Source organism: Leptodactylus fuscus, chromosome 4, assembly GCF_031893055.1.
Source record: "Leptodactylus fuscus isolate aLepFus1 chromosome 4, aLepFus1.hap2, whole genome shotgun sequence".
NCBI lineage: Eukaryota > Metazoa > Chordata > Amphibia > Anura > Leptodactylidae > Leptodactylus > Leptodactylus fuscus.
The window spans coordinates 90139765-90161121 of record NC_134268.1 but is presented as its reverse complement, the minus strand read 5'-3'; the positions used below and the strand labels follow the sequence as shown (position 1 = coordinate 90161121).

General features: G+C 40.1%; 1 protein-coding gene across 3 annotated transcripts in view; it reads right to left on the bottom strand.

Moving 5' to 3' along the window:
• Window positions 1-10154: 10154 nt before the first annotated feature.
• DSP (desmoplakin) overlaps window positions 10155-21357 on the bottom strand; it is a 39893-nt gene continuing 28690 nt past the window's right edge. The window contains exons 19-24 of one of the 3 annotated variants that reach the window (XM_075270796.1): window positions 21166-21328; window positions 20676-20759; window positions 19768-19875; window positions 18597-18695; window positions 15093-17387; window positions 10155-13891 (exon numbers count right to left, since the gene is read on the bottom strand). In XM_075270796.1, coding sequence (XP_075126897.1) covers window positions 10706-13891; window positions 15093-17387; window positions 18597-18695; window positions 19768-19875; window positions 20676-20759; window positions 21166-21328 — 5935 coding nt within the window. In that variant the 3' untranslated portion in view covers window positions 10155-10705. The remainder of the gene's footprint in view (window positions 13892-15092; window positions 17388-18596; window positions 18696-19767; window positions 19876-20675; window positions 20760-21165; window positions 21329-21357) is intronic. The other 2 variants (XM_075270797.1, XM_075270798.1) reach the window with 2 other exon arrangements.

Genomic DNA, 21357 nt, shown 5'->3' with positions numbered 1-21357 from the left:
ACTGCTTTTGCCCCTAGACATCACCCCAGTCCATGCCTTAGCTTGTACCCCCAGTTTTTCCTGCTTAGCTTGCCTCCACATCCACACTGCTTTTGCCCCTAGACAACACCCCAGTCCATGCCTTAGCTTGTACCCCCAGTTTTTCCTGCTTAGCTTGCCTCCACATCCACACTGCTTTTGCCCCTAGACATCACCCCAGTCCATGCCTTAGCTTGTACCCCCAGTTTTTCCTGCTTAGCTTGCCTCCACATCCACACTGCTTTTGCCTCTAGACATCACCCCAGTCCATGCCTTAGCTTGTACCCCCAGTTTTTCCTGCTTAGCTTGCCTCCACATCCACACTGCTTTTGCCCCTAGACATCACCCCAGTCCATGCCTTAGCTTGTACCCCCAGTTTTTCCTGCTTAGCTTGCCTCCACATCCACACTGCTTTTGCCTCTAGACATCACCCCAGTCCATGCCTTAGCTTGTACCCCCAGTTTTTCCTGCTTAGCTTGCCTCCACATCCACACTGCTTTTGCCCCTAGACATCATCCCTATCCATGCCTCTGCCCCTAGCCATAACTCTGCCACCCCTGGAAACTCATGGTGCAGAAACTTTGGGAGCTGACTTTGAGGAACCCTTGGGTTTTGTAGATGGAACTCCATCAAAGGTCTGTGCAGCTCACACACCCTGCTCAAGATATGGTATTGTAGGGTTTCAGCGTGTGTGAATGACGGACAACAGCCTGTGTTTGGACAGATGTAGGCCTTGCTAGAGTGTTTTTAGGCTAGCAGCGACTCCTGTGCACTTGCAAAAGTGGGCGCACAAGCGCCGCATTTTCAACAGTAGCTTCGGTACATTTGGGTATGTTTTCAAAAAATGTTGCACCACTAGGTTAGACGTGGGCCAAACATGGAACGTGTTGGAGGCTGGCAAGCTCCAGAGCCGCTACCAGGTTCCAGCCATTATCACAGGCGTAAAAATGCCAGGCCCCAGGTGTAGCAGGGAAAAAAAAATGCCATCTCAGCCAGGATGGCATCCCTGACCTCGGAGGCACTGTGCTGTCTGTCCCCCAAGCTGATGAGCTTCAGCACCGCCTGCTGACGTCTCCCCACACCAGTGTTTTAGCGTTTGCCGCTAGTAGCTGGGGTGGAGGTTGCAGCGTCGTAGGGTTTCAGTCTACTCCTGCCATGAATTTTGGCCTGGGAGAGGAGATAGGGTACCTCAGTTTGCACCCCGGGACCAGACTCCACCACATTCACCCTGCCTGTCCTTAAAGATAAGCAGCATCCCTGACCACAGGCGCTTGTCCAAGTGTCGGTGGTCAAGTGGACCTTGCAGCAAAGCGCGGAACTAAGGGCCCACCTGATGTTGAGTGACACGTGCTGGTGCAAGGCGGGGACGCCACACCGGGAGAAGTTGTGATGGCTAGGGACGGCATAGTGAGGTGCCACAGTTGCCATCAGGTCCGGGAAGGCGGGAGTTTCAACAAGCCGGAACGCCAACCTCTCCTGGGCCAGCAGTTTAGCGATGTTGGCGTTCTAGGCTTGCGTGGGTGGGTGGTTAGCGGTGTATTTCTGCCGGCGCTCCAATGTCTGAGAGATGGTGGGTTGTTGTAAAGAAGCGCCTGATGGTGCCTTTGATGGTGCAGGAGAAGGAGATAAGACAGAAACAGGGGAGGATGAGGGAGAAGTCAACAAAGTGGCGGAGGCAGATGAAGTGATGTCCTGGCTCGTCCTCTGGAGTGCATCGCCAGCACTGTGAGCAGAGGCAGTGGCATGAACGGCGGGCGACGTTTGTCCTGCCGTTGCTGCCTGCCACTGATTCCATTGCTTGGATTCCAAATGACGGTGCATTGAAGTGGTGGACAGGTTGCTCTTCTCAGGGCCCCTACTCGATTTCGAGAGGCAAATTGTGTAGACGACACTATATCTGTCCTCGGCGCATTCCTTGAAAAAACTCTACACCTTCAAGAAAGGTGCCCTCTATGGGGGAGTTTTTCTGGGCTGGGTACAAAAGGGAACATCTTCGGACATTCCGGGTCTGGCCTGGCTTCGGCAAAGCAGCTGACCTCTGCCTCTGGACATGTCTCTGCCTCTAGCTACCCTTTTTGGTGCTGCACCTGCCTCAACATCCACACTACTTTCCCAGCTTGACATCCGCCTTGTCCAGGTGGGGTCGGTGTCCTCGTCGTCCACCACCTCCTCTTCCAACTCCTGTCTCGCCTCCTCCTCCTGCACAATGCGCATGTCAACTGGCTGCCCTGACAGCAACTGCGTCTCATCGTCGTCGATGAGGGTGGGTTGCTGGTCATCCGCCACCAAATCGACCGGAGATGGAGGAGACTCTAGTGTTTGAGCATCTGGACACAGATACTCGTCTGTTAGGTCCGTGGAATCGCGAAATGGAGGGGCAGGTTGCGGTGCAGTCAAAGGAAGGGAGAACAGCTCTGGGGAGCAGGGACAGTTGGGGTTATTGTTCTGGGAAGATTGGGAATTTTGGGTGGAAGGAGGACAAGACTGTTGGGTAAGAGGAGGTAGAGGCTGACTGGCTGGTGGACAATGTGCTTTAAGCGTTATCCGACAGCCATTGCAAGACCTGTTCCTGGTTCTCGGGCCTACTAATCTTTGTACCATTCAGCCTAGTTAATGTGGAACTTTTGTGCAAAGCGCAGAACTTAGGGCCCGCCTGATGTTAAGGGACACACGCTGGTACAAGGCTCAACTCACCCTAAGTGCCAAAAACACTGCTGGTGCAAGGCTCTACTCATGCCAAGGGCCTCAATCTCTGCTGGTAGCTCAGCTTAAGGTCCTGTAACTTTGTTTGGAAGGGCTCATGTTAAGTGCTAGAAAAGTGAATTTTGGAAGGTCTTACCACATCACACACACACACACACACACACACACACACACTCAAAATGACAGTTAAGGGTGAGGGCTTTTGGAATTCCCATTGCCTATTCCATTTGTGGTTGTCATGGGGAACGTGATTTAAAGGGGTGGTTGTTACTGTTTGTTGAGCTTAAATTGGGGTTTGTGTCCATCCATTTGGGGAGTAAAGAAGGTTTCCAGGTATTTTCCCACTTTGATAGAGGTTTTTTTGAATGTGGAAAGTGTGTAGTTATTAGGCTGTGATGTTGGGGTAATAGAGGGTCTTTGGTGTGTTAGATGCCCCCAGACATGCTTCCTCTGCTGTCCCAGTGTCATTCCAGAGGTGTTGGCATCATTTCCTGGGGTGTCATAGTGGACTTGGTGACCCTCCAGACACGGATTTGGGTTTCCCCCTTAACGAGTATCTGTTCCCCATAGACTATAATGGGGTTCGAAACCCGTTCGAACACACGAACATTGAGCGGCTGTTCGAATCGAATTTCGAACCTCGAACATTTTAGTGTTCGCTCATCTCTATATACAGTCCTATGAAAAAGTTTGGGCACCCCTATTAATCTTAATCATTTTTTGTTCTAAATATTTTGGTGTTTGCAACAGCCATTTCAGTTTGATATATCTAATAACTGATGGACACAGTAATATTTCAGGATTGAAATGAGGTTTATTGTACTAACAGAAAATGCGCAATATGCATTAAACCAAAATTTGACCGGTGCAAAAATATGGGCACCTCAACAGAAAAGTGACATTAATATTTAGTAGATCCTCCTTTTGCAAAGATAACAGCCTCTAGTCGCTTCCTGTAGCTTTTAATCAGTTCCTGGATCCTGGATGAAGGTATTTTGGACCATTTCTTTCTACAAAACAATTCAAGTTCAGTTAAGTTTGATGGTCGCCGAACATGGACAGCCCACACTCAAATGATCTGAAAACAAAGATTGTTCAACATAGTTGTTCAGGGGAAGGATACAAAACGTTGTCTCAGAGATTTAACCTGTCAGTTTCCACTGTGAGGAACATAGTAAGGAAATGGAAGACCACAGGGACAGTTCTTGTTAAGCCCAGAAGTGGCAGGCCAAGAAAAATATCAGAAAGGCAGAGAAGAAGAATGGTGAGAACAGTCAAGGACAATCCACAGACCACCTCCAAAGAGCTGCAGCATCATCTTGCTGCAGATGGTGTCACTGTGCATCGGTCAACTATACAGCGCACTTTGCACAAATAGAAGCTGTATGGGAGAGTGATGAGAAAGAAGCCGTTTCTGCACGTACGCCACAAATAGAGTTGCCTGAGGTATGAAAAAGCACATTTGGACAAGGCAGCTTCATTTTGGAAACAAAAATTGAGTTGTTTGGTTATAAAAAAAGGCGTTATGCATGGCGTCCAAAAAGAAACAGCATTCCAAGAAAAACACATGCTACCCACTGTAAAATTTGGTGGAGGTTCCATCATGCTTTGGGGCTGTGTGGCCAATGCCGGCATCGGGAATCTTGTTAAAGTTGAGGGTCGCATGGATTCCACTCAGTATCAGCAGATTCTTGAGAATAATGTTCAAGAATCAGTGACGAAGTTGAAGTTACGCCGGGGATGGAGATTTCAGCAAGACAATGATCCAAAACACCGCTCCAAATCCTCAGGCATTCATGCAGAGGAACAATTACAATGTTCTGGAATGGCCATCCCAGTCCCCAGACCTGAATATCATTGAACATCTGTGGGATGATTTGAAGCGGGCTGTCCATGCTCGGCGACCATCTAACTTAACTGAACTTGAATTGTTTGTCCAAAATACCTTTATCCAGGATCCAGGAACTGATTAAAAGCTACAGGAAGCGACTAGAGGCTGTTATCTTTGCAAAAGGAGGATGTACTAAATATTAATGTCACTTTTCTGTTGAGGTGCCCATACTTTTGCACCGGTCAAATTTTGGTTTAATGCATATTGCGCATTTTCTGTTAGTACAATAAACCTCATTTCAATCCTGAAATATTACTGTGTCCATCAGTTATTAGATATATCAAACTGAAATGGCTGTTGCAAATACCAAAATATTTAGAACTAAAAATGATTAAGATTAATAGGGGTGCCCAAACTTTTTCATAGGACTGTATATACACTTGTAGTTATTAGGCACACGCCGTTATGCTTTATGGTTTTAGCTACATGTACACCAATGGGTGACTATGTCAATATAATAATTAGATACTGATATATACATATCCCTAAGTATTAAAACATTTGTTTTTGGCAATGATATATCTCATATGTATATAACTCTGCTGTTCCAGCAAGACATTTAGCTCTGTGTGACTCCAACGCCACTTAGTGGCGAATTTCTGTAATTACATTTAAACATATTGAATATCTATGGATCTGCAATACTTTAATTTCTTGGATTGTTATGTGTAAGTTATCCTATAAGTACCAGTATCCATTGGTTGCCGGTTTGTTGGGATAGAACCCCCCCCCCTTTTCCTTGTATTGTTGTCTTGTTAGTTTTTAACGATGTTTAATAAAAATTGGTTTTATTTTTCATACATCATTCTGAGTATTGTGTTTATCTCCTCTTCTTCTGTAAACATCTGTAATTGGGCCTCAGTGGTCATGTGGATCACATCAGCATCATGACGCTTGTGTATATAGAAAAATAGACATATGTACTGTACAATGTACTGGAAAGCTAGAAAATAATTCAGAATGGATAGAATTGGAGAAAAATTGAATTTGTGCGACTTTCCTTTGGGCATCATTTTTACAGCGTTCATTGTGCAGCCAAAATGACATGTCACCTGTATTCTATGTTTCCGTACAATTCCAGAGATACCAAATTTATATAGTTTTATTTACATTTCAACCCCTTAACAAAAATCTACAGAGATGCATAGATAGTGGGAGCTGTGCAAATGGCACAGACTCTGTTCCAGAAGACCTGGCAGGATCAACCAGGTAACGGGGGCTCAGGGAAGCCTGGGGTCACTGGCCAGACCCCAGGTTGCATAGTAGACATACCAGCACCCCCCGATCTCGCCGCGGGGGGTGCGGGGGGTTTTCAACAGTGTGAAACCCTTTGTTTGCGGTGGTCACATTTGACCATCACAAACAAAGGGTTAAAACCTCCGTTCGGTAAAAGCACCGACCGGAGGTTATGGAAAAGGTTGATAGCTGTCGGTAACAGCTCTCACCCGCTTCCGATTCTGCCCGCTCAGCTAGTGAGCGGGCGAGCGCTCCATGACGTAGTATTACGTCATGGTGCGCAAAGTACCTAGCGCCCATGAAGTAATAGTACATCATGGGTCGCTAAGGGGTTAAAGTAATAAATAACATAATAAAAAGCTCAAAAAACATCTTTACATTACAAAAAAAATCATAATCATAATGTAAACAAACATGTTAGGTATCCCCATGCGTGTATAAGTCCCTACTATCCAAAAATAGTGTTATTTATCCTCCATTGTGAATGTGGTAAAATAGATATATATGCCGCAATTGTGGAAAGGAACCTATTTTGCTCACTTTGCTTTCCCCAAAAAATTGTAATAAAAAGTGATCAAAAAGATTGAAGATAAAAAGATAGAATTGTGTTTTTTGTTTTTTTTTCAATTTAAGCTTTGTGTAATATAACATGATATGATTACCATGGTGCAACAGGCCACAGGAAAATGTCAGGATTGTGTACTAGAAAGTCCGTGTGTCACTCAAAAGATCTTTCTTAGATTAACAACTTGCAGTTATCAAACCATATAAGAGATCAATTTAATAAATTTAATACACACAAAATTCTAGCCCAGATTTACTATAGTGGTTACAAATAGACACACCTAGTTTGGGTTCAAATTTTTTGATTTGCTAGAGGTATGGGTGTGAATTCTCAGAAAATTAGGGGCATGGTGACACCATGTACCAAAATGTGTTGTAAACTGCTGCCTCAAAAGCTATCATTAAATTTTAGACTGCTATTGTTTTTCTGAAACGAATGTTCGTCAATCATTTGTACAGATGACTATCCCAAAGACACAAACAACTGAGAACATTCTGATGAATGTTCGTTATGAACATTCATCACAATGCACAGGTTTCTGACCAGCCTATGTGTCCAAAATACAAGCCCGCCTGCAAACAATTACAGCTAACAGATGGCTGAAAAAAATACAACACAACTAATTTTGGTTGTGGTCAGCTTTAGTTTCTGGTCAGCTCTATGGGACAAACGTTCAAGATTTATGTATGAACAATCACAGAACATTCAAAACCTGCCACTTCAGCAGTCTAAAGTCTGATGTGTGAATGCAGCCTAAAGGCCATATTAGACAGTCCAGCCTCCTGTGTAGGGTTGAGCCGATCCTGACTTTTCAGGATTGATTTTAAAATCCGATTTCCGATCATTTTTCATTCTAACCCGATCTCGATCCCAATTCCGATCCCAATGCAAGTCAATGGGATTTTTTTATTAATCGGAGATCGGATTTTAAAAGCAATCCTATTCACTATACAGCATGGAATCGAACAATTGTTAGAATCCACGCTGTGTAGTGAATCACTAAAGTAGCCAGAGGATTTTTTTTTTAATCCTCTGGCTACTTAGTCCCCCCTGGTGTCCACTTACCTCCAGAGATGGCTGGTCCTGTGCCCCATGCCTTCATTCTTCGCCTCGCTGCTGCTCCACGCTGCTTCTCTTCCTTCGCTGCCCCCTCCCTGCCAGGTTAGGAGAATGTGGGCGGTTAGGAGAGTGTGGGTGGGTTAGGAGAGTGTGGGTGGGTACTGGGAGGAGAGACGTAATGTCTCCCCGCCCTGTACCCGCCCACACTCTCCTAAGCCACAAGTCCCGCCTACCTAGCACTTTAAACACTAACCTGGGAGGCGGGGCAGTGAGGCGAGAAGAAGGAGGGAACCGGAGCAGCCATATCTAGAGGTAAGTAGCTGCTAGAGATGTTTAGTTTAGCCTTCCATTCGAATGAATGGAGGCAGCCGGCGCGCAGGGGGTTAAGGCTGTGTGTCGGCTGCTTCCATTCATTCCTATGGAACTGCAGCGGAGCCTTCACACTGAATATACAGCGTATACTCAGTGTGAAGGCTAAGCAAAGCATTGTGGGAAAAATCACCGATCTCGATCCCACATAAAAAGATCGTGTTCGGAATTCCGATGGCGATCGTGAAATTTTCTCGATCGCCGATCGGAATCCGATCTTTTCTGAACACGATCGCTCAACCCTACTCCTGTGGTCTTTAGAATAGTGTAAATATGGGGCAGATTTAAAATCCAGCAGCAGCCAGATTACTAAATATGAATCTCTATATTGATTTGAAAAAACAAACAAACTATTGTATAGTTGATATAGTGAGGAACTTGTTGAGTTATATCATAACTAATTTAGAATTCATAGCAGATAGTGAATATTATAGTATAATAATAATATTATAATATGATAGATGCCATATGTTTACTTTTCATTTTAGATCTAAAAATTTTTTTTATCACATATCATAGCTGTGTAGATAGAGATTAATATGTACAGTAAACGGCATGCAAATTGGGGTTGACGTGGATATTTTCATAGAAAAATTGTATTATGACAGTTCCTTTAATTTTTGCACAAATTTGTATTATATTTTTTGTGGCCAGAATGTTTTTACTCAAAGCCAAGCAAGATGATAACATTTCAATGAAGAAATGACAAAGCTTCTCACATTCATTTTGGATAAGCATCAGGATTATCATGAGGTCTCTGGTATGAGAATGTCTTATTTGGACTCACTGGTCTTATATCACACCTCCTGTTAGGATTGTGCAGTAACTGCGGCCATGATATGGGCGTCGCTGTCTGTTCCTCTGCACAATCCAGGGTTGCAGGGGTTAATCTGCCTTGCAACAGCCGGGCGTGGTCGACTGGTTGATCGACATGTGTGTCGACCAATGGACGCTCGGATTGGGCAGCTGGGCTATTTGCTGGTGACCGCCCCTTGCCTATATAAGGGGGCTGGTCTGGACGCCCGGTTCTCTAAGATCAAATCCTAATTCATACCCTAACCTGATATGATATGGTGTGTGGGTGTGTGTGTGTGCGTGTGTGCGTGTGCGTGCTTGGGTTCCAGCCAGTAAATACTCAGTGGCCCTAGTTAGAAATATCCCCAGAGACAGCAATGCCATTTGTAGTTGGGCAGCATGCTGCCTTGTGTTTGTGAGTGTGTCTGTCAGTATTCACACTGACCAGTGGTTAGGCTGTAGCTGCATTGGGGGTTGGGTGGCTGGAAGCACACAGGGTTTGTTGGTCTCTGGCTAGTCCAGGAGTGCTGGCTAGCCAGTTAGTTTATTTGTGCGGCTGCTCTGACTGCACAGGGCTCTGTGAACGGTAACAGAGCACACCTGGTCCTTTTATTTAGCTGGCAGTGACAGTAACTGTTAGACAGTGTTCACACCAGGTTGTTTAGCAGTCAGTAGCCCAGAGGGCTCCGTAGGGTTTAGTTTGTTTGTTTTTTTTTTTTTTTAATAAACCCTGCTGACCATAACACCTCCATGTCAGTGTTCTCAAACAATATACGCCATTTGTGGACTTCTCAGGGACACACATTTTTTATTTTTTTTTAAGAATAGCTTCCCTCCCCTCCAAAAATAAAATAATTGTATTAGTCTTTCATTTCCATTTCACTAAAAACAAAATCATCACTGTATAGGAAAGTAAATATTTTCGAAAATATTTTATTATAAGTGATAGCTGACGAATCACAGGAACTGTTGTCCATGGAAGTAGGCCTGTTAATCCATGTGTTTGTTACTTGGCTAACTTACTGTCACATAATTTTTTGGGGAAATGCTGCCTGCTTTTGTGTAATACCATTACTCACATTTTTGACACCATGCGGAAAATTTTAAAGTGAACATCCACTCCAATTGCATTTGCATCAGTTCTATAATATTCATCTGTTACCCAAATCAGTCCCTACAAGTGACAGTGATTCAGAAGCAAAGGAAAATAGATATGGAGAAATCAGTCTTTTGCACTCTCAAACACGTGGGGTTTACTATGATTGATTATTTGGCAATGAAGATGATTTAATATTGAAATAGTAAATTGTGAACTAGACCTTTTCCGGTATCATCTTGTTCATATTTCTTGTTTCATATAGACATTGGCATTAATACAATATATTTTATTATGTAAGCAAGCATACATGCAAATGGAGCCCAGTTTACATGGTATTATATGTGCATCAAAGCAGCAATGGTATTTCTATCAAACGTTCCAAAAAAACCATTAGAGTACAAAATAAAAAACTGAAACACTTGAAATGTTTCAAACTTTATTGCCAGCCGATAAAACAAACAAGCAAAGTTGAATATAAAAGTCTAACTCTGATAAACCATACAGCTGTTTACAAGTATGGCATTATATAAGCTATGTTAGTGCTGGAGAATGAATCTATATAAAAATCTAAGACTGGAACCGTAACCATTTTGGTGCTTTTAGAACTGTATTACAGAAATTCATGTCAAAATACAAAGAATCCTAGAAATAGGTAGGAAGCTTTCACCAACTATGACTTAACTGGTTAAGAATTTATAGAAAAGGCACAGAAAATGTAAACTACATTAAAAAGAACGTCTTTCCCATACACATTGCTAAATACATAGAACAGTTTCTTTAACCCTTTCAGTAATAAAGAGCTTGTTACAAAAACCATCACACCCCTCATGGTGAAAAGATTAAAGTTTATCAGTGCGTTTCATAACATCTCAAATAAGAAAATATAAAGCATGTCGTTTAACCAAATGTTATTTCTAATGCAAAAAACAAACAAAGTTTACCCCCATAGGATAGTCAAACCCATTACCAATTAGTTTCCAAAAGAACTACTGTTAACAGACTGGAAAGAATAGCTGTAAGAAGAAGAAGAGGATGAGGCATCGAAGCTTCCTCGTCTGGATCCACTGCGTGAACCTGAACGAGATCCTGAACGGGATCCAGGTGCTGAAGACACATTGTATGGGCTACTGATTCCTTTAGAAGACACTGAGGCTGCTTCCAGCATTCTCAGACCTGTTACATCTTCGACCATTGACCGATCAAGTGCATCCTTGTAGGAGATTTTCAGCTTCGTTTTTGGACAGGTCAGAATTTTGGGATAGTTGTTGATATCTCGCAGTTTCTGAGCAGCCCGACCATCAATTATACCTTTCCGTATAGCTTCTTCTGTTGTAATTCTGGATTGTGTTTCTGGATCAATTAGGCCCCCTGTTATGTATTGAAACTCAAGAAAACGTTGCCCAGCTTCATATGGCAGCCAGTTTACCTTTATGGCTTCAGCAGCAGATAATTTTTTCTGCCCTCTAACTCCATCAAAACCAGAATATGCTTTTTGGGATTGTTTCAGCCTAGCTGACATATCTTGCTCTAATATGCCTTGACTTACAGCATCTTGTAGAGGAATTCTTTGACCACTGGTTGGATGTATAATGCCACCTGTGCATGCTTGTGCTTCAAGTAAACGCTGTCCAGTGATTGTATCAACAATACCACGCTTGATGCCCTCTGAGATGGAGATTTTTTCTAAGTTTTCAGTATCAAATATAGCTGCAATAGGACTGGTTTCTTCTAAGGAGTCGGAAAATGAGCCACTTTTAGACCAGGAACTTGTTCGAAACCTGGGAGAAGACAGGGAAGACATGGAATCTTGTCGTGATGTCACTAGTACATCATCGCTTAGATTCTTGTTGGAAATCATGTCTGCAAATTGAGTAAGGCTTAAGGTACCGGAACGGTATTGTTCAAAGTTGCTGTTGTTGATTATTCCCAATTCAATTGCTTCTTGGACATCATACTGATTGCCAGTCTTGCGGTCAACAAGTACAACTCTGGTTGAGCCATCTGAACCTGTAGTGGTTATTTCTTCCCACTCACATTCTTGTTCTGAAAGCTCAAGATAGGTGTCGTAGTCAATAAGCCCTTTGTTATAAGCTTCTTGTACTGTCATTTCTCTGTTGGTGTCTGGGTCAACTATTACCACTCTACGTTTTCTAGAGGTTTTCTTTTGGGATGCCTGGACCAACTTTTTCTTTTCTTTTAAAGGCAATAAACAAAGGTTAGTTTTCTCGTCCACAATACACCTTTCTTTTAGCTGCAAATATGTCAGATTTTCTTCTGTGTTGGGATCAAAAAAGCCTTTGGTATCATCACTAGGATCTGAAAGGATTTCATTTAATTCTTGATTAAAGTATCCACGTTTATATGCAACATCAACTGGTAAACGATGACTTGCTTTTGGATCAATGATTCCACCAGTAGCTATCTGAGCTTCCAACAAGCGGATACCGTGACCTTTTTCAATAAGCTCTTTGTTCATTGCTTGAAATAAAGAAATGATGTTTCCAGTTTCTGGGTCTTTGTAGCCAGTTACAGCTCTTTCTGCAGAGATTAATTTTTCCTTGAATTCAATTCCAACAAGTCCTCTTCTGTAAGCTTCTTCGACTGTAAGTCTTAGATTATTCACAGGGTCCACTATAAACCCTGTCGCTGCTTGTGCTTCTAGAAGTTCCAGTGTGGTTCCCGGTCTAAGCAATCCTTTTTTCATTGCATCATAAATTCCTAGTTTTTCTTTGGTAGCCTCATTGTAGATACCAGCAATACAACTGGATCCCTGCAGAAAATCTTTTATTCTTTCACTGACTTCTTCTACAGAAATTTGGCCAGACTCTAGTTGATCTACAGTAGAAGAACGAATAATGCCTGATTCTACCAACTCTGTCAAAGGTACTTGATGGCGAATACCTTGGAATGAAAGACTTTTCTTCATTACTGGAAGCAAAAGTAGTCCTGTGTGAGATTCAACTCTGCATTTTTGCCTAAGCTGTGCATAACTGACATTCTTCTTAGTGACTGGTTCTATGTAAAACTTTCCATTATCACCGGGGTCATTAAGAGATCTATGTAAATCCCGATCAATCAAGCCACGTGATAATGCAACCTCAATGGGCACGAAGACACTGTTCACTGGGTCAACTATTCCTCCAGCAGACAACTGAGCTTCTAAAAGCCTCATACCAATTTCCTTGCTAATCAAATTTTTCTTGATAGCCTCAGAAACTGAGACAATTTTGCCTGAGAAAGGATCTTTAAAACCAGTGACTGCTTTTTCTGCAGTATAAATGGCCTCTCTGTCTTGGAAATCAATGAGATCCCTAGCTACAGCATTGTCTACCGATAGCTTTTCATTTCTTTGTATATCTATTATTCCTCCAGTTGCAGCTTGAGCCTCTAGAAGCATGACTGTGCTTTCAGGTGCTATCAGTTTCTTTCTCTTTGCTTCTACAAATTGATATTTCTCTTTGGGTGTTACAGATACTCCAGCAATTGCACCAGCACCTTTCAAAAATGGTTCAATTTCAGCAGCAACTTCTTCCAATGTTCTCTGGCCCTTTATTAATTTTTCATAGGTAGACTTTGTTATTATTTGACATTCCATAAGTTGATGCGCTGTAACTTTTTTCCTAAGCCCATCGAAAACAAACTTGGAAAGATCAACCGACATGTCTTCATCAGTTTGAATCTGCTTACTTGAGGATACAGGTCGTCTCCTAAGATTCTCTAGTTCTCTTTCAAGAGCAAGTCGTTGATTATCAAAATCGGCTTGAGTCAGTCGTTGAGTCTCTTCTATCTTCCGCCTATACCTCTCTTCAATGGACCTAATTTCTGCCTGCAATCTTTCAATTTCAGTTTTGTATGAAACTTTCTCTCTTTCACTTCTCTCCCAGTCACTCTCAATTCTCTTCACGTCCTCCTCCTTGCGTGTATATTGTGTCCTCCACTGATTAAGGTCATTTCGAATTTGCTGTTTCTCGTCTTCCAGGCGTTGCTTGTTCCGAGTTTCTGCATCTAATGCAGCCTTTGCACGGCTTAGTTCCTCCTCAAGACGCTGCAACCTTGTTTTGTCTTGTTCCAAAAGTTTGATTTTCATTAAAAGGCTTTCTTTTTCTTGAATTATTTCATTACATTTCATACTAGATTCCTGTATCTTACCAGTGGCCTATAATAAAGAAAAAAATACAAAGAAAAGATTGTTTATTACAACGATCAACCTACTTCACCCTCAAGAACTTACTAATCTTTAAAAATTTTGTATTACGAGAATAGGTGTCATTCAGGTAGGATAATGAAGTAGAAGTTATATACTTCGCTACATTCCCATACCGCATGATATGAAATATTTGTAATGTATAAATACATTTGTTATAGAAAAAGAACAAGACTATGTTTGGTCATTGCAGATTACAGCAGATTTAATTTTTGCTGAGATTTTCTATAATTGGTTTGAAATTTTAAAAATACACAAAACAGGAAAAAACAGTTTAGAAACCGGATGAAGAAAATTTAATGTGAACACACTCCATTTGAGACAGGTAATACATATGATTAGAACGTGAAAACAAAGTTAGTGAAGATGTCATAGACTGAATCACAGCACAACATATAGAAGACAAACTTTTAATAAGATTGACAATTTGTAGATTTTGTTATATTAGAGGTTACAGAAACTGTTTCATTAGTTGCTAAATACTGTATACTAAATAATTGTGCACACTGCTATACTAACATACATTTTCAGGTTATTTTTAATATATTTAATATAATAAATACATGCATATATAATAGGTTATAGCTGCCTAAATATAAATGCCCAAATATAAATATAGATGCCTAAATATAACAAGACAAATATAATAAGTAGTCAATGTTATAAAATGTAACTGGCCTTGCATCTCATAATCTACTTCTTTTAATCAAATTATTATTAATACTTAATAATTTACTCATTTTCCTTTTTTTTGTACATTGTGAGCCCCATATAGGCCCAATTTATTAATTTTTCATTTGAATTTAGCATTAATTGAGGTACTCAATTAATGTTAACTGTTGTATAAACAGTTTAAGTTCTATTTTATCATTTACCCCAAACATCAAATTGGACATAACTGTATTTAATTTGGAATTTTTGTATAAGGTTTGGAGAATAAGTTGATGCCTGCTTTCTTCTGAATAGATTACCATAAGGGCATCCCTGTTCTTTCAAAGCCTATAGTAAGAAATCCTCCTATACTGTTGATTAAATATATTAGACCACTGAACGATTAGATTATTGGTAATTATATAGTTAATTACAAGTGTTAGGCCAATAAATGATTACACTACTGGACAGAAAACATATTAAAGGAAATTTATCTGAATACCTCTAGTGCTTGCTTTTGGAATTTTTCAATTTCCTGTCTCAAATTTTGCCTCTCTTTCTGCAATTCATTAATTAGGCCCTGTAGCTCCAAAGATCGCTTGTTGCTGATCTGCAGCTGGTTCTTTAGTTCTGTAATAGTTGCATTTTTTTCACCATCCACTTCATCTTTACATTTCTTGACCTCCTCATATTCCAGTCTAACATAGCGCAGCTCTTCTTCAAGCCTCAGGTGCTCTTTAGTCAGATTTTCTGTTATTGACTGCAATCTTTCTATCTCTATTTTACTTTCATTCAGGCTGCGGTTTCTCTCTTCAATGGTTTTCTGCAGGTGTTCATTTCTTATGTGAGCTTGCCGTAAGTTTTCTTGTTCAACATGTAACTGTCTACGTAGGCTTTCCACCTCAGCTACGAGTTTACTTAGCTCATCAATATTTCTCTGCTGGTCTCTGAGCTGACCGTCTAAAGACTCTCTCTGTTGTCTTAAGTCTTCTTCAGTTTGCCGCTTAATGATTGTGATTTGCTCTACCTGCTGTGTTAGAGTTGTGATCTTTTTCAGTTGTTCACTGTTAGTTCTTCTGAGAGCTTCCAGCTCTTCTTCTAATCTTTTATTTTTGGCATTCTCATCTGTAGAAATTCTTTTTTGTCGGTTTATCTCCTCTTCAAGTTTACTCTTCTGTGTCTGCAGTTCTTTAAGATTGACTTGAAGTCTGTTTATTTCATTTTCTTTCCCTTGTTTTTCAACTGACAGTTTTTCATAGTCTGATTTAAGTCTTATTAATTCTTGCTCCTGAATCTTTAATTTGCTTATAGTCTCTGTGGCAGAGGTGTTGGCTTTCTGTAGGTCAAACTGGGTCCTCTGCAATTTGACATGCTCATCCTCAAGTTTTTTCTTTTGGTTTATTTCAACCTCAATAACTTTTTTCAATCTTTCAATCTCCTTATTGCGGTCCTGAATTGTTTTGGCAGCATCGTCAAGGGATTTTTTATTTCTTTGCTCTTCCTCAGATCTGAGCTGTTTAAGCTGCCTCAGTTCAATCTCTATTTGTTGCTTCTTTTGTGTCAACTCTGATGTGAAAGACTTCTGCTGCTGAGCATCATCCTCTGTTTTTTTAAAATTATTTGTCATTTGTGTCAAAGAGGTTTTAAGTCTGTTTACCTCTGACAGCAAGTCTCGTTTCTCTCTTGATAGATTATCTAACTGTTGATTTAAGCCAGTAATGTTGTCTTCTTTTTCAATACTTAGTTCGTGGATGGTGGTTTTAGTAATATTAATTTCTGTCTCATACTTGTTTCTTAAACTTATAAGCTGATCGTCATAATTGTTTCTTACCTTTACAAGCTCGTTTTCATATTGTCTCTGACGTGCAGCCTCCTCCTGAAGTTGGTACTTCAACTTGTCAATCTCACCGTTTCTATCCTGAATTGTCCTGCTGGCTTCTTCCAGTGATATCTTAAATCTAGTCACTTCTTCTGAGTGACTGGAAATCAACTTTTGCAATTCCTTCTCTAATTGCTGCTTTCTCTGTGAGAGCTCTGACCCTGAGGCTTTCTGTTGAAGAGCATCATCTTCTGCCCTCCTACGCTGTTCATTTGTTTGGACAATGCTTTCATTGAGTCGGGTGATTTCTTGAGTAAGATCTCTATTTTCTCTTGCTAATTTCTCAAGTTGGGCTCTTAATTCATATGTGTCTTCTTCTTTCTGAACGGTTATTTGCTGTATTGTAGTCTTCGTAATGTTTATTTCAGATTCATACTTGTTCCTCATACTACTGATTTCGTCACTACATTGCTTCCTTACCTTTGACAGTTCATTCTCATAGTCCCGCTTCCTCTGGGCCTCGTCCTGAAGAAGAACTCTTAGCCTCTCTATCTCATATTCCTTCTCCTTGATCATCTTGTCAGTTTCAATTTTTTGGCGGTTGACACCTTCTAATTCACTATGCCTCCTTTGCTGAATTTGATCAAATTCATTCTTCTGGACCTCACATCTGTCCTCCAATGCTTTTCTCCTCCTTTTCTCATCATCAATCTCATATGTGAGTCTGGTTATCTTTTCATTAAGTTCAGTTATCTGACTATAGCATTTTTCAAGGTTCTGTTTTGCAGAAGACCCTTCCATTTCTGCCTTTCTCTTCATATCTTCTAGAAGAAGGAGTCTTGATTTGTACTCTGAACACTCAATCTGATATTTTTGCAGATTCTGATCAAGAAATTTGTTTTTCTGAGAATTATCTGAATTTGCATCTCTGCTAAGGCGCAGTTCCTCTTCAAGTAGCTCAATCCTAGTGTTTTTCATCTGTTAGAAAAATAAAATATTTGTTACAATTTTATAATGTTCTTTGTATATGAAAGTTATAAACTGCTTAATTTTTGAGGATTTTTTAAAATTGGTATTTAAATATTTAGATATTAATTTGGAAAATTGAAAACATTAACCACCAAAAGTATTTAAAAATATGGTTAACATAAAAACATGATTTAAAACATGATTCATTTCCTCGCGACAAAAATTCCTTTAAGGAATTTTTAAAAAGTTGAGCAACACAATTAAATTTGATTGTTGGAAAGGTGTTTTTGTATTAAAACCTTAAGAACGCAGGGTAGTTTGTACATACTCAGTGACTTTTTTATATTTTCCCTCACTTTCTTCCAAAATTCATAACTTTTTAACTTTTCTGTCTACATAGCTTTGTGAGGGCTTATTCTTTGTGGGACGAGTTGTATTTTAATTTGCAACATTTTGTAGTACATATAATCTTTTGATTAACTTTTATTTACTTTTTGGGGGGTCCATGTGAAATAATTATCTATCATAATTTTTTCATTTTGTTTTTACAGCGTTCACTCTGCATTAAAAATGACATAGCAACTTTGTCCTGGGGTTACTGTATTCCCGACGCTTGCAGTACTTTTTTTCTCTCCATGTGATTCGTTCGGACACCATGCGAAAACCACACAGACTCAATATAGTCTATTGCACAAAAAATTTGCTCAAAAAATGATTGGAGTTGCCATATTCTGACATCCTTAACATTTTTATATTTCCATGTACGGGGATGCATAAGGCATCTTTTTTGCGGGGCTAAATTTAATTTTTAGTTATACCATTTTGGGGAATGTGTGATGTTTTTATTTATTTTGAATTTCTGATGTTTCTCTTTGAATTAAATTTTTTATGGATGGCGTAAAAAAGGCAGTTTTGCTTTTCATTTCCCCCCGCTATTGTGTTCGCTGTATATGTTTGTAGACCAAGCGTTTGACAGGTGGATGAATAATATGTTTAAGTTTGTTTTTGTTTATTTACATATATTTCAAATCTAGGAAAAATGGTTAATTTGAATTTTTTTTTTAATTGTTTTTTTATGTTTGATAAAACTTTTTGCTAATTTTTTTAAACTATTTTATTAGCCCATTGCAATTGCTTATTTAATGTTCTTTATGCATAAGCATAGTCAGCATCACTGAAATAACATTTTAGACATGTTTGTACAATATATCAAAGTACCTTTAAGTCTTCCATGCTCTTTGACATTTCATGCAGAAGTCTGTAGTAATCATTTCCTCTAGTCAGCAACTCAATGTAGCGTGCTTGGATGTCAGACGCCTTGAAGAACAAAATTTTAAAAAATTATTATATTTTTGGTTATATACAGTATGCATTTAAAGAGGACCTTTCATCTCCTCCTGCACATATGATTTTATATACCGCTAGAAAGCCAACAGTGTGCTTTCCCGTTCTGTGCTAGAGATATCGGTGCCGTTAGTTTTGGCACTGATTTCTGTCCACCATCAGAAGGGCATTGTTGACAGTCTAGCTGGACTGTGAGGAATGTCCCTCCTAACAGTATTCGTCCCTAGACTTGTACGGGGGGAGGTGGGGCGTTCGGGTGTTCCTCACAGCTCAGCATCATTACTGGGTGGTAAGGAACATTCCCCTCTGATAGTACAAGGCTATGGACGAGTACTGCCGGGGGGACATATCTCACAGCCCAGCTAGACTGTTAGGAACGCCCTTCTGACAGTGGGCAGAGATTGGTGCCAAAACTAATGGCACCGATATCCCCAGCCCTGGGAAACAGAACAGGAAAGCCGACATTGCACTGAATTCTGTGCACTGTTGGCTTTCTAGCGGTATATAAAACCGCACGTGCAGAAGGACATGAAACGTCCTCTCTAAGTAGTTACCATAATATGCCATCACATAATTTGCAAATAACTTGTTCTCTAATATAACAACAGTTGCGCTTGAGTCTCAGTGCAACTCCATCCCCCATTCCGCTTAAAATTTGTGTAGAGAAATGTCCTGCAGGAAGAGGCCTTTTCTCTCCGGAGTTTTCAGTGAAAACCTGGTGGATCCCATTATATTCTATGGTGCCTGCGGGTTTCTGCATGTAACCATTTTTTAAGCGGATAGGGTTTCCGTTTTCAGGTCCCCAAGCAGACCCGAAGGAAGGAAACCTGAACTCTATTGTGAACTGATTGTTACTGGCTTACGGTCTTATCTGTCCTATGATATCCACCCATAACAAATCATGACACCAGATTAAGATCTTGTTGTCACAACATATGTTTTGTACGGTTTGATAATTAACACTATTAGTGCTACCAATTTAAGTTGATTAAATCAGGAAATGTATAACTTGATAGACACGTTAAAAAAAAAAATGTTCACCAACCTCTTGCAGGACCACGACTGCTGGCGATTGTACTACAGTCCTTTTTATTGGGATGTTAAGTAAGGTTTCTAGTCCAGAACTATATGATGCCAACTGGAGCTCATAATCCTAAGTAAAGAGAAGATAAAAAAACATTATTAAAATCTCCTTATATATAATGTATTGCATTGTACTGTATACTATGACATTAGATGCTGATGCATTGCTCTTTTACAGATATTTACATTATTAAAACCTATTTATTAGGGGGGTTTTCTGGATTTATAAGATTAATATCGCATCGTTTGGATAGGTCATCAATTGAAGGTTGTTGGAAACCAACACCCAGGAACCCTGCAACTTATCCATTTGAAGTATCAGTGACATTCTGTTACCTCTGATTCTACCTCACAGGACATGTGACATCACACTCACCAGTTAAAAAAAATGGGTCTGAGCTGTAATACCTAACACAGTCACTATACAGAGTACCATGCTTGGTTGTCAGCAAAGAAGCTGCGGCGCTTGAGCAAATACTGCGGTCTCTTCAAACAACTGATCTGAAGGGATCCAAAGTATCTAACCAATTTTCGATTGATGATAGGATATCATCAATAAAAAAAAAAAACTATTATAGTATAAAGTAAGATAAGTATTGGGACATTAAAGGATGGGTTTCACAAGCAAAATTTTAATTTTGGCTGTGGAACCCATGGCTAGAAAGGTGAGGCTGGGCATTGGCCCATTGGCAACTGTTGCTATTACTGCCACAGGTCTACACACAACAATCTTTCACACACAAACACTGAAGTGTGAATAAACCTTAATACTTTGGGTAGTTTAACCATTTAGGTCATACAATAGTCAGAAATTCTTAGTTATTTTTTCTTGTGTCTTTAAGGTCTTATATAAGTCCAGTATTCCCTTACCTTGATAGATGATGCACATTGGTCTGCAGTCTTCATCACCTCTTCTACCTTTTCTCTTTTGCCTTGTATTTCAATATTCATATTCTATGAAGCAAAATAAATGTCAATTCTTAATATTAATATGGAAAGCGTCCACAATTCAATTCTGTGTCGTTACTTCTATAGACCAGTATGGATGTCAAAAATCCCCAGAGGAGTTATATTTAATAGATATATAACAATCAAGATAGATAGATAGATAGATAGATAGAAAGATAGATAGATAGATAGATAGATAGATAGATAGATAGATAGATAGATAGATAGATAGATAGATAGATAGATAGGATAGCGGACAACAGGAAAATCATTTTGAAAAGCGGTAGGACTCAAAATGGAGAGACTGATACTATAGAAAACGGTTTGTCACTGAAGCTATGGGCAAGAGTGTCAGACACACCAGGTTAGATCCCACCTGAAGAAATACTGCCTGTCCTGAAATTTTACCCACCTTTTGTTCATTCAGGTATCTTGCTACAGTATTGGCATCTGAAAGCTTTGCTGACTCTAAGACATCTAGCTTCTGTTTGGTGTCCCCGATCCACTTGCTCAGAGACTGATACATATCTCTGTAATTTCTTAGCTGTTTTCCTTGCTTCTCAAGCTCCCAAGATCTAAAATAAGGAATCATTTTTAAGCCACA